This window comes from Sebastes umbrosus, chromosome 15 (genome assembly GCF_015220745.1).
Source record: "Sebastes umbrosus isolate fSebUmb1 chromosome 15, fSebUmb1.pri, whole genome shotgun sequence".
In the NCBI taxonomy this organism is placed as follows: Eukaryota; Metazoa; Chordata; class Actinopteri; order Perciformes; family Sebastidae; genus Sebastes; species Sebastes umbrosus.
Window position 1 is genome coordinate 8886843 of NC_051283.1, and position 13797 is coordinate 8900639.

The 13797-nt window shown below is 41.3% G+C and overlaps 1 protein-coding gene across 1 annotated transcript; it reads left to right on the plus strand.

Annotated features, from left to right (window-relative positions):
- The first annotated feature begins 4005 nt into the window (after nt 1-4005).
- Nucleotides 4006-13335, plus strand: tent5bb (terminal nucleotidyltransferase 5Bb). Its single transcript, XM_037795523.1, has 2 exons — nt 4006-4453; nt 11643-13335. The coding sequence occupies exons 1-2, from the start codon at nt 4295-4297 to the stop codon at nt 12663-12665; spliced, it is 1182 nt and encodes a 393-aa protein (XP_037651451.1). The 5' UTR covers nt 4006-4294; the 3' UTR covers nt 12666-13335.
- The last annotated feature ends 462 nt before the right edge of the window (nt 13336-13797 follow it).

Genomic DNA, 13797 nt, shown 5'->3' on the forward strand with positions numbered 1-13797 from the left:
CGCTCAGTGAACTACATCTCTCGTCTCGCACAATATACGTCACCAACACCAACTTGCTAGCTAACTTAGCTACGTTCCACGCACAAATGTTATCTTACCTGATGTGTTTTATCCAGCGACTCCCGGTCTTTTTATCAGCCGGGAAGAGAAAAAACGAGCCAGACCCGTTGCTGGTGTCAGTACAGCCCAGTAGGAAACACACAGGCTTCAACGAGAGAGACGTTACTTATGTGATTTTTGGGTGTGTAGTCTCTCTAAATATGTATTTTCACAGTCTTATACTTCAACAGTATTATCACAAACTGTGACTTTCTTGACTTGCAAAATTATGTTTTAAATTGACAAACATATGTGTGATTCATGCAGGATAAAAAAAATGGTATTTTTTCTGAAATAAGGTCCCATGATGGAGCACTGGAAGGGGTGTGACTTTGCTATTGGTGTAATATAGTTTTTAAGACTTTATATTTCTCACCAATCATTGTTTGGTCACATGAGGTTGGTACTGGTTACCGTGGTTACGTGTTTCCAACCGGCAAGGAGGCTATCTATATAAGTGACGTGGTAATTACAGTTCAGTGCGTCCGAATAGATACATAGCCTACTATTGTTAATTCACACAAAAGTATGTTGAATGACAGTACATGTTTTAAGTATGTAGTGCGTAGTATGCAATTTCAGACGGAGCGTTTGTTTTCATTTTTATACCCAAATGAGCTTTTTTTTTTTTTTTTTATCTATTGTAGTGTTGTGAGTTGTGAAACAGAAAATGTTCCCATATAGTCAAAACATTCCTCTGGGTGCTCTCAGTGTCATCTTGATCATATCTCCCCATTCATTGTCTATGGAGCAGCCCTTTGTGTTCAGTCCCCACGGCTGGAATGTTTAAATTTGTTTAAAAAGCGTGTGACTGTGATGCAGAAATGACCCTCAGGTACACCGTTGGGTTATTTTTAACCCACTCTGAGTCGCGAGTGACAGGTGAGTCACCGCTGAGTGATCTACAACGCAGGGCCGCACGCACATACTATGCAAATAATCAACATGTTGTTATTCTGCTTATTCGTTCCACTGAGACTTTGCCTGCCTCTTTCACTGACTTATATGTAACAGACTCTTCTTAATTGAATTGAAGGATGACGCATAATAATGCACCATATAAATACAGCCTGAATAATGTGTCAGTCTCATTCCACAGCGGTTGAAAGTGATCTGGGTTGTTCTGAAATCTGAAACAGGTTTATTGGTCTACAGAAACATCCAGGAAAGCCTTTAAAGGCATTTTCCGATTCTTCTAATATAGCTTTAGTAGATGAAAGTGATTTATCTGCTTTTGGAAAAAACACCTGATTGTTTTTTATGCTATGAAGAATTTTTTTTATAATTCCCTGGATGGTTGGATGGAAACATACAGTACGTTAATAGATTTTGTACTTTACCAATCACATTCAGAAAACTTCCCGCATCAGTGAGGTTTGACATTATGTCAAAACAGATGTCAGGTTCGTTTTTGGGGACTAAGTTGAGCTGATGACGGAGCAACCCCGTCTCATACAAATTACATTCTTATACAACTAAACTACATAATCAATTACATTTCGAGGGAAACGTATGTTCTCCTGAATTACGGTCGCAACTTTAAACAGTTTTAAACTCGTGGTTAACGTTGTAAATTGAAACAAAACAAAACAAATCTAAGTAAAAAAACATCATGGTTTGGCTTAAAATTGTTACGTTATTTAAGTTACGGACGTAAGGCACCCTTAACGTCCGTATGAGACGCACTAGGATTTCAAGTAACTGCAATGTAAACCCATCCGCGTCAATATTACATGCTCAGAGAAACATTCACATAGGGCAGGAGGGGAGGTGGATGGGTCCAACAAATACAGGGCTTCCAACCAGGAGACCGCTGTTCGTGTCCCCGTGGGTAAAGTTTGTACCAGTCGAAACTGTGAAATGTACCTTTAAGGCATAACGTGTTGCTTGGGTACAAGAGAAGCAACGTCATCAGACAGCGCATTGTGTTTACAGAGTTAGTTGTGCTCCTGCTCCTTTTTGGAAGCCAAAACCATGATGTTTTTTTGCTAAACCTCACTAAGTGGTTTTGTTGGCTAAACCGAAGCAAGTGTTTTTGTTTGAGTTGACAACATTAAAGCAGTTTGAAGGTTATATTCCCATGCAACAATCAGAATTTAGCTACATTTGAGTCAGATTGTGACGACAGTTGTGGTAGGTTGCTCATGTTGGCGAGCCACTGTTGATCAAATCTAGTCAAGCCCCGCTCACACGGTCCTGAAGAAGCACATTGCCTGAGGTTTTGAGTGTTCAAATCTTAGCGAATATTATGTTTTTTTTTTGTTTTTATTTAATCAAATATTTTTATGTTAGTGAAAAATTCCTCAGATTTCATGGTGTTATATTTTTGCCAGTTTATGTATATGTGTTTATATGTATATCAGTGTTGTAGTACTCGAGACTGGTGACAAGACTACTTTTTGAAGGTCTCTGTCTCGTCTTGGTCTCAGACAAAGAGGACTCTGGCTTTTATTTCAAAGACCGGTCAAGACCACAACTGCAGGGATATCACTAAATTGTCAATGAAAGAGATAAATGAAGAGGAATTTGTTTCTGAGTGATTTGATGAGAATGTTGATCTTTCAGATAATTTTGAGGAGTGCCTCAGTGGTTTGTATATTCCACATTTTATCTTAAGTGTGTCATTCAGTGTGGGAATCACACTGGTCTGGTCTTGGTCTTGTCTCGAAGGACGGTCCAAGGCACTCTTCTAGCAAGAAGTTGAAAAGCCTTTAATCAGATGGCTATTTCATTGTGAACTACTAAAAACCTAGACAATGCTGGCACATATGAAGATGGGTAACACCCACCCACACTCTGGTCTTTGTCATGACCGTCAACACAGATGTATATAATTGTTGGAACACTCTCGTCATTAAAAAAAACTCATTCATTTTCAAATTAATTTATACGCCACAATTTCTTTAACGCAACTTGCAACTTTTAGGTTGTAGCGAGCTCAGTATTAAAGCAGGAGAGAAGATACATCATATGAAATATAAACCTAAGGAATCCATTGGTGCCAAACATGTTATACTAGCTGACGGGAAGAAGATTAAATAACGCTTCAAAGTAACACAAAATTTTAGCGACGAAAAACTGGCATGGCCATTTTCAAAGGGGTCCCTTGACCTCTGACCTCAAGATATGTGAATGAAAATGGGTTCTACGGGTACCCACGAGTCTCCCCTTCACAGACATGCCCACTTTATGATAATCACATGCAGTTTGAGGCAAGTCATAGTCAAGTCAGCACACTGACACACTGACAGCTGTTGTTGCCTGTTGGGCTTCAGTTTGCCATGTTATGATTTCAGCATATTTTTGTATGCTAAACGCAGTACCTGTGAGGGTTTCTGGACAATATTTGTCATTTTTTTTTGTGTTAATAGATTTCCAATAAAAAATATATACATACATTTGCATAAAGCAAGCATATTTGCCCAATCCCATTTTGATAAGAGTATTAAATACTTGAGAAATCTACCTTTAAGGTACATATCGAACAGATGAAAAATGTGCAATTAATTTGCGATTAATCATGGACAATTATGCGATTAATCACAATTAAATATCTTAATCAATTGACAGCCCTAGTCGTGTTACGTTGTTGCGTTACCTTGTTGCGTTACATACATTTGCATAAAGCAGCATATTTACCCACTTCGATATTGATAATAAATACTTGACAAATCTCCCTTTAAGGTACATTTTGAACAGATAGAAAATGTGATTAATTTGCAATTAAAATTAATTAATTCCCATATTTCCTACGCTCCTTGAACCTCTCATCTGACGCATGTGTGTTTGTGTGTGTCTGCGTACGTGTGCGTGTGTGTGTGTGTGTGTGTGTGTCTGGAGGCTGATTGTAGTCTTGTGTATGTTGAAGCGCTCATAAATCTGTGTGCAGCCAATAGGGAGGCTCCTGTTAATCCCAGCTCGCTATAAGGAGCCGCAGTGAGAGCAGAGCAGAGGAGTCACACAGAGACACAGAGCAGAGCAGACAGAGCAGAGAGGAACACTGGGAGTTTCTGTCTTTGGAGATATTCCACTAAACTTTCCCATCACTTTGCTGCACTTTGGAGGTTTTGTGAAAACCCAGAAGAGGAGATCTCGAGTTTTCCCCACTTCACTGACACTTCATCCTATTTACATCAGAAGCTCTTGTGAGGTGGATTGCTGCTGTTCTCTTTCTAGATCTACTCTCTCTGTGGTCATGTCCTCCGGGGATGCCTCGGAGCAGCCGAATCGGCGGGTCAGCGTGCTGTGTTGGGATCAGGTGCAGCGTCTGGACCACATCCTGGGAGAGAGCATCCCGATCCACGGCCGAGGAAACTTCCCCACGCTGTCCGTGCAGCCCCGGCAGATCGTCCAGGTGAGACACAATCCAAGTCCAATCCAAATGTTTATTATCACAACTCTAAAATACAGGCTATTGGTGGAGTATAGGGGAATAAAAAAGTTGGATTAACTAAAGGACTTCCACGAAATAATGCAACTTTCATTAGTTTTACTTACTGTGGTGTGTTTATTTATATTTAATCAATTTAAAAAAGACATGCAAACATCATGCATAACTTCTTTTATTAGACTAATTCCCTGGGTATAAGATGCATTTTTTTAATATACTGTAGGGTTCTATGGATTTAGTATAAGGACACCTGCAAATCAAACAGTGTGTCATTTCAATAAAAAAAAGTAAATATAATTAAAAAATAAATAAAAATAAAGTAAAAATAATGATTTTTTTTTTAAATAAAGTAAATATAATGAAAAAGATTATAAAAATAATAAACAGATGAGAAAAAAGTAGTTTTTACAGTATTCTGAGAGCTGACCAGGTTGACCCCCCCTCACCAATACACACACATACACTCACAACCCAACAGGGCACATATTTCCATATTGATTATTGATAATAATCAGCTGTAATTCTGGAGGGGATTTTTCTGGACTATTGTATGTCTCTGAACCGGTGGAATTTTCCATAATGTAGTCACACTAATAAAATTTTAATACATGTACGTACAGCCTCAGATGGACACTTTTCAGTGAATGTCAAAAAAGAAAAGAGAAATAAATTGACTAAAATTAACAACTAGAACTCAACAAAATCACCCTCTCTCTCTCTCTCTCTCACCTGTTGACACATGCTGTAGATTGCCACTGCTTTTAAACACCTAAAAAGACACAGACATAAGAGTTGGGATGATCTAACACTGTGACTGCAGTTTTCCACTAGCTCACTAATAATGCTTCAGCTCCTGGAGTCATTTTTTTTTATTCCCAGATAATGATTGAGCTGCTGCAGTATATTTACTAGGAATTATACCTATAGGGGAATTTTCCTGGACATTATTTAAACATCTTTGCCTGTAATCCAGGTTCATATTTCACTTGAGTGATTCATATTTTCTGCGGTGATCCTGTGGTGGAAGAAAGAACCCCTCACACACCAAACATTTAAAGGGCCTCTGCAATCAAGGGGGCCCCTGTCATCTATAACATTTCCTTCATTTATCACAGTCCTGCAGACAACAGGGACCCTGAACATCTTTCTTTCTTTCTTTCTTTCTTTCTTTTAAGGAGCTTTTAGAGACAAGCTGTCTCTCTGTCTCCAGCGTCTGTCCTGTTTGATGTTAGCATGTTGGATGTGGCATTACCTTAAATACAAAGACACACATTTTGGTAATCCAGAGTTTGTTTTTGTCATCTATGTATACACCCTGGAGAGTCATAGTTTAAGAAAACAAGTTTCTCATAGGTAAAGTTTGAACTAGTAGTGCCAAAATCATCTTATGAAAACAAAAGAATAATATTTTTGGCATATAATTAAGTTAATTTAAAACAACCATTCACATTTATAGTTGCAATATGCCACTTTAAGGATGATGCTATCTGCAGATTAGTATAATAATAATATCTAATATTATCTGGTGCCTATGCTAACTGTAAGATATGACAAAAGGACCGTAACTAAGTTGTAGCACATTTATTACAAATAGATCAGTTAGCTCAATTTACCTGTGAGTATAAACCGGTTTGGAAAGCCTGCACGGCATCACCGTGCAACGATTCCATTATTGCGCCGTGTTTGCTGCCATGGAATATGTCAAGCAGGTTTCAAGTCTCTGCAAGTTGATTTTCATACCATATGGCCATGAAGGGAAACCAAATGGCTGCCTGGAAGGAAGGAAAAAAAAAAACACACTCCGTGATTTAAACCACTATGATATGTTTTGGAAAATGGCAGACAGTAATGTGAGGTATTCGTGATTCATGGCAAATGGGGTTCTAAAACATGCGAAACCGCCAGTCTGCTCCCTTTTTTTTATAATGCCATTTATTTTTAGCCTACGCACCAGACAGAGCTGTCTACCTGAGACAGCTCCTGTCGTCACACACTGGGTAACGCTGACCGAGGGATCGCACCCTCAAAGAGGAGCCCCTCTCTCAATGGCTGGGTTTGTCTGCGGGGGCCACATTTAAATAACATCTGTTTGTGGTCTGGTTGTGAGTGTGAGCCATGGGAGCAGTGGAAGAAGAGTTTTACTGTTACTGACACCTCTGTACTCTCCGTTTAACGTCGTCAGACGTCAGCCTAATATTTGGTACACGCTCCCTCAGCAGGCTAAATCTACAGAGACCCTATAGCGCCTTACCACATGATTATAAACACAGATATCTGATGTGTGTCGTACGTTACGTCATTTTTGTTGAGTGGGTTTCGTGTGTGGCGAGTGTGTTTCTGTTGGCCACCAAGAGGCTTGTCTCTTATTCCAGCTCTGCAGGATATCATATTTAAATTGTTTTAACTACTGGAAGTAATTCTCCACTTTACCGGATGGTATAGAGAGAGCAGCCTGCTGGATTCATGTGAGCAGTGGATTAGTGCCTGTAATAACACTGGGCTTGTGGGTCAGGCTTGACAACGTATCACTGTGGTAAGCGAAGACCAGTCGCCTGACTCCACTGTGGCCCTCGCCAGACTGTAAACCAAGCCCTCACTAAGGCTATTGTTGAAAACGAGCAACACGAAGACACCACATGCTCCCAGCGCTCCCCAAAGGAGGTAACGGTCAGTTCAGACTGTTCGGTAATGATTTTTATTTGGCAGTTTGCTTTCAGTTTTTGGCTTTCAGTGCATCATTTTAAAACCGTGTGGGTGGCGCTGATAGCATCTCTTTGGCTGGTTTGTCCAGTTGATGAAGTTGGAGTTTTATTCTAAGCCAAAGTGGCCGCTCATACTTACTTTGAAACAAAACTTTCCATCACTTCCTGCGTGCCCATCGTAGCTGTTACCATTGAGGACACCAAGGCACCTTTTCCCCCGGGGATTTTTGTGGCCTTAGCATCTATAGGGCTGCAACTATATCGATTAGTTTCATCGTAGATTAATCGATTAGTTGTTTGGTCTATAAAACGGTGAAAAATGTCGATCAGTGTTTCCCAAAGCCCAAGATGACGTCATCAAATGTCTCGTTTTGTCCACAACTCAAAGATATTCAGTTTACCGTCATAGAGAAGTAAAAGAAACCATAAAATATTCACATTTAAGTAGAATTTGTACTTTTTTTTTCTTAAAAAAATACTCAAACCAATTTATCGATTATCTAAATAGTTGCCAATTAATTTAATAGTTGACAACTAATCAATTAATCGTTGCAGCTCTATTTTAACAACCTGGGGTGAGCTTACTTATTAAACCCAAAGTTACTAGGGGTTGAACGATACATCGATCTGGATCGATCTATCGATTCAATGATCAACGATCCAATATCATCGATGCAAAGTAAAAACATTGATACCTATCATCTTCTTTAAGCTGCGCCTTTAGTTGATTTTTGTAGGATAAAACTTGCAGAAACAGACAGCAAAACCTTTTTTTACCCAGTTGTACACCTAAATTGCTATAATAATAAGTCCATTTGGCAAATTAGGATACAACTTCAATTCTGAATTCAACATTGTACTATATGATATAGTGATAGAGCTTGATTTTACGAGGACACTATCACAGTTAAAGGACATATAAGGATGACCATTCTTACCCTAGCTTTCACTCCCACCAGTTTCACCTTACATAGCTGGCTCAAAGCTCTACAACTAATTTAAAGACATTAAAATGTCTGTGAACCCTTGAAGCAGATTGAAAACATCCATCTCATAGAGGAGTAATAATAGCATCACGTTTCAGTCACTCTGGTCTGAGCGTACAGGTGAATGACCACCCTGTGCATAGGAAGCTTTTTAAATCAGAAGGAAAACCATCATCATCCCCCGCTGCCTGCAAAGAGCTACTGTATGACTGACTGGCTGGGGTTAGTTTTGGAGTGAATGTGAAGGTCAGGGACTCGTAACTCCTCATTCACTGTCGCCATATCCTTGGCAGAGGGATCATCTGACTCACTGCCCAGAGCTCTCATGGGCGTCCAGGGGACTATGGGCTGGTAAATGGCTGGGTCATTTCAAACTGCCATCATAAAAAACACATTCAGGCCGCAGCTTAAATGAAACACTTAAGGAAGAGACTGGTCTGGAGAAGGAAAGTGGAGAGACTGCGTTGTGTCACCAAGGCGTTGTCAACACCAGACAGTCTGGTGTGTTTGCGGCTCTTTTTTACAAGGTTTTTTTTTTTTTTTTTTAACTCGAATGTCGGCGGAAGTGTCTCCCCTTTGCTCGGCTCACCAGGTGCTTGTTGTGCGTCATGTGGGAAATGCACTCGGCTGTTTTATGAGTGCTGATGGTGGGGGTGGCAGAGCTGTGCTTCCTCATACGCTCCATTTCAGGACCCCCGGACAGGCAGATTATGGCGTGCTGTTAACTCGCACCAACCGTTTAAGTGTGAGGTCAGAGCAAATACTGCTGTGGGTTTCCCTTGCTGGGTAGTTGTAATGTTGTCCAGTGCCGTGTGAAACTCTGTAATTTTACTCTACAAAAGCATCTGAGCTTTTGTGGAGTCTTAGTTTCCCTACATAGATTTATTTTTAGAAGTTTGCAATAGAATATGTTGCTTTTCTATCATAACCTTTAGTGTTAAAAGGAATATTTTAAAGAGGAGCTATTATGGTTTTCCCCTTTCCTTTAGTGTGTTGTATAGTTTTTTTGTGCATGTAAAAGGTCTACAAGGTTACAAAGCCCAAAGTCCACACCAAAGGGAGTAACTCTCCCCCGACAGAAACACTGCTCCTGAACTGCCTGAAATGCCTAGCTTGAAGACCCGCCTTTTCTTTACGTGGTGATGTCACCAAGTACCACATTTGCATAATACCTGCCTAGCGGCTAGTTTGGCACGCCCTCAAACAAAGCTGGTTAGAATTTGCTAAGATGAGAAGATTGATAGAGTAGGCCTATTAACTCCATGTCAAGTACAGGACTGGAATCGGGTGTGTTAGCCTAGCTAGCATGTGGCTAGCATAACTGTGTTTAAATTCAATAATATGCCTACCAACACCTCTAAAGTTGGCTTATTTAACACATTGTATCTCATTTGTTTAATCCCTACACAAACAGAAATGCTGAAATGACACAACATGGTGTTAGGGGGAGTTGTGAGCCATATTTAAGTACTAATTCTGCGCAGTGTCTCTAGCTAACATGCTAGCGTTAGCACATAACTAACTTAAAACCACATTTCTGTTTGTGTACGGATTAAACAACGTGATAGTGTTAACGTGAGATGCTTGTTTGTGTATTTCTTACACTTCGGAGAGCACTAGTCTAGCTGTTCCCCCCATGTTTAGCTATGCTAAACACGCTAGACTCCAGGGGCCGGTTGCACAAAGCACCTCAAGTTGAGATTTTCCTTAAAGTTAAGGAGTTTTACTGCTGTTAAATCTCTTTCAATGCAGTAAATGCCTTAACGTGTTTCCTCAACTATAAGGCAACCTTTTGAGGAATTCTGTGGAACACCCTTAAGTTCCTCAGTTAAGGAGAGTGTAAGCCTTAAGTAGGCCTGTCATACTTGAGGAGACAACTTAAAGTGCTCTGTGCAACCGGCCCCAGTTTCCTACTTAACGCACAGACATGAAATCTGTCTTCTGATAGCCTTCCTGGAAAGAAAGCAAATACGAGTATTTTCCAAAATGTTGAACTTCCTTTAATATCAGGCCATTTTAAATGTAATGGAGACACTTGGCTCTTACTTAGGGTTTGATACAAAAATGAGGAAGCTGAAGAGATTATTGTAGGTGAAGCCAAAGGGAGGGAAAATCATCTTACTTCCTTTAATCTTATTGTGTTTTTCAAGGCTTCAGTCAGTAACCTAATTGCTAAAAAACAACAAAATATACAAATTAATCTCAGAGTTTAATATAAAGAAATCCTCTTAGTTTTGCATCACCAATTAGCACATGCTCTTTGCAACTGCCAAGTGGTGGAGCAATGTTAAAAAGGGATTAATGATTAAGTTTACACCTTGCATTTTAAAATCTTAGTGTCTAAAATAAATTCTAATAGGATTACCGGGGCTGGATAGACGTCCGTCTGCATAGATTGATAGCTGGTAGGACAGCAGCAGATCCCTATGGCTCAGCGAGAGAGAGACAGCTGTGCTTTGGATTTCTTCAGAATCGGCCTTGTTTGGATGTGTTTCTCCTCTTAGTGTCATTTGAGTGATGCAACAGACAGGAAGCATAAACATCTCAGCTGTCTGTAGCTCAGAAGCTTTCCCAAGCATCGCAGCAGTGTGTGTGTTCCAATAACCAGATCCCTTGATGTGGTCATAGGGTACAAGTTTAAAAGTCCACAGCGGAACTGTTATTTTTTCTCTCTAACAACAGACACGCACTGACTTGTCATTTTTCCACAGCTCATCTCTGTTGTGCTGATGTTGCTTTTATTTCATATATGAAGTCAGGTATATCTCATTAGAGGTGCGTTGTGCAGTGTGTAGGGTATAGTTCCCCTTCTGCAACACGATCGGTTGTGGTTAATGACACCGTCCTTTGCTCTCGAGTGGAAGATCATAGCCTCTAAGCAGCCCGCTTTGTTGTCAAAGTGCTCTTAAGACAGATACTGAAAGCCTGTCTGCTTCAGGAATCTGCCACTGGCTTCCCCTGACTTGTGCGTGTATAGCTTCTGCATTTATCTGCACTCAAACGTTCCAAAAATGCTGAAATCCTGCAGCGTTTTTTGAAGTGAACTGGTTTCTTAAATGCAAATTGCAAGTCGAGACGTGTAACTAAATATCTAAATTGGTCTAAATATTTTATTGGCTTTTTTGTTCATACCAAACGTTTGAAGTTGTGATTTAATTTGGTAATTTCGTGTTTTAGCATCAATTTTCCTTCTTCTGTTGTTGTCCAGGAAAATATATTGAATTCAACCTTCACAATAAAATGAGCAATGTGTTCATGTCTCATAATACACCTTCATTAAATAGGATTTTCCCCCCTCATGCTCTATTATGTTCAAATGACAGCACCTCAGATTCTTTTTAAGGGATAAAGCAGCTCTCTTTTTACATGCACATACTTGTATTTGCTGTGACCGCCTCTTCTGATTGTTGTCTCTTGTGGATACCATCACTCAGTTTCTCCTCCCTGTCTCTGTGTACCTTTCAGGTGGTCAGGGCTCGACTGGAGGAGCGGGGCGTGTCGGTGTCTGACGTCAAGCTGAACGGTTCAGCGGCCAGCCATGTGCTTCACCAAGACAACGGCCTCGGCTACAAAGACCTGGACCTGATCTTTGGCCTGCGTTTGACTGATGACAAAACCTTCCGGGTGGTGAAGGACGTGGTGCTGGACTGCCTGGTGGACTTCTTGCCTGAAGGGGTGTGCAGGGAACGGATCACGGCCCTCGCCCTGAAGGAAGCGTACGTGCAGAAACTGGTGAAAGTTTGCAACGATACGGACCGCTGGAGCCTCATCTCACTGTCCAACAACACCGGCAAGAACGTGGAGCTGAAGTTCGTGGACTCTCTGAGAAGGCAGTTTGAGTTCAGCGTCGACTCCTTCCAGATCACTCTGGACTCGCTGCTGCTCTTCGACCGCTGCTCGGAGACGGCCATGTCCGAGACCTTCCACCCTACGGTGCAGGGGGAGAGCATGTACGGGGACTTCGAGGAAGCTCTGGGTCACCTTCGCTCCAGGACTATTGCCACCCGCAACCCAGAAGAGATCCGGGGCGGCGGGCTTCTCAAGTACTGCCACCTGCTGGTGCGCGGCTTCCGGCCGTTCTCCGAGCCTCAGATGAAGCAGATGCAGCGCTACATGTGCTCGCGCTTCTTCATCGACTTCCCCGACATAAGCGTGCAGCACAGGAAACTGGAGGCGTATCTGCAAAACCACTTCGCGGGCATGGAGCACAAGCGCTACGAGTGCCTGGTGACGCTGAGGCGGGTGGTGGACGAGAGCACCGTGTGCCTGATGGGCCACGAGCGCAGGCAAACGCTGGCGCTCATATCCGCCCTGGCGCTGCGCGTATTCGCCGAACAGAACGCTATCCCCGCCCTGTCCAACATCACCTGCTACTACCAGCCCGCTCCCTATGTCAGAGATGTCAACTTCAGCAATTACTACGTGGCACAAGTTCAGTCACACATGGCTACATGCAACTCTTATCAAACGTGGCTGCCTTGCAGCTGAGCAATGACTTTTAGGACGTGAGGAGAGATTTCCTTTTTTAACTTTACATTGATGTAAGCTGAGCATTCATTCGAGTGCTCGGTGCCTCTGTAGCAATGTGGCTTTTTTTTTGGTTTGGGGCCCATCGTGGACAAAAAGGAATTAATGTATCTTTTTTTGCCAAATCTTATATCAAAACCATTCCACTAAGTTATATTGATTAATACTGCTGTAAAAAAAAAAAAAAAAAAAAATCTAATTCGAGCCATTATAAGTATACCTTTTTATTCTGTTGTCATAAACAAAGTGGACATGTATGAGAAAATATGAAGGGTTGTGTGACGGAGGAACTTTGCCAGGTGTGTTTCTTACCTGATGGAGGCTTGCATTGGGTCTTTAATGAAATGTAAATACTTTGTACGAAACCAGAAAGCTGATTTTTTTGTTCTGTCTGTGGTTTCAGCTGACTTGATTAGGAGGGGAAAAAAGGACCAAAGAAATAATTTCTTGTGTAACATGACAAACAAAGACTCTATGTGGTTCCAAGTGCCTGAAACTGACCAACTGTCTTTATAGTATTTGCTCTGTAAGAATTGTTTTTTGAAACTTCCAGGTTATTTTACATTACTATATCCAGGGTCAGGGTATTTGTTTTTAAATCATTAAAAAAAAATGTCGAAAAATGGAAAAATGTGGTCTTCCTTTATGCTTTCTGAAAAGTCCATAGAGATAAGATAAGGACAAACTGGTCTCATATGCTCCAGTTGACTTGAATTAGTCTGGGAATCATGAATGCGTACTCTATCTCCATTCTCTGTGTCTCAGTTTCTGTGTCTCTAAAGATCTCCCTCCGTTTATCTTTCACAATCTGTCTTCATCACACACACAAACTCCTCAGTGTGTTGTCTGTGCTCTATCAGCCAGACACCGACTGGCCCGACACAAACACTTACTTGTTCAAGCTCTGCGCATTCCCCCAGAAACGGATTCCCTTGAGCCCCCAGCCTATACATTAGCCATTTCCTTCCACTTGTGCATCCGACAAGGGCTTTCCTTGGCCTCATTCAGAGAGGGGAGATTGCTGTGTTGCTTGTCTTGGATGGGTTGAGCTCTGAGGGGGCAGCTGAGGACCAGGTGGTGAAATGGGACTGCT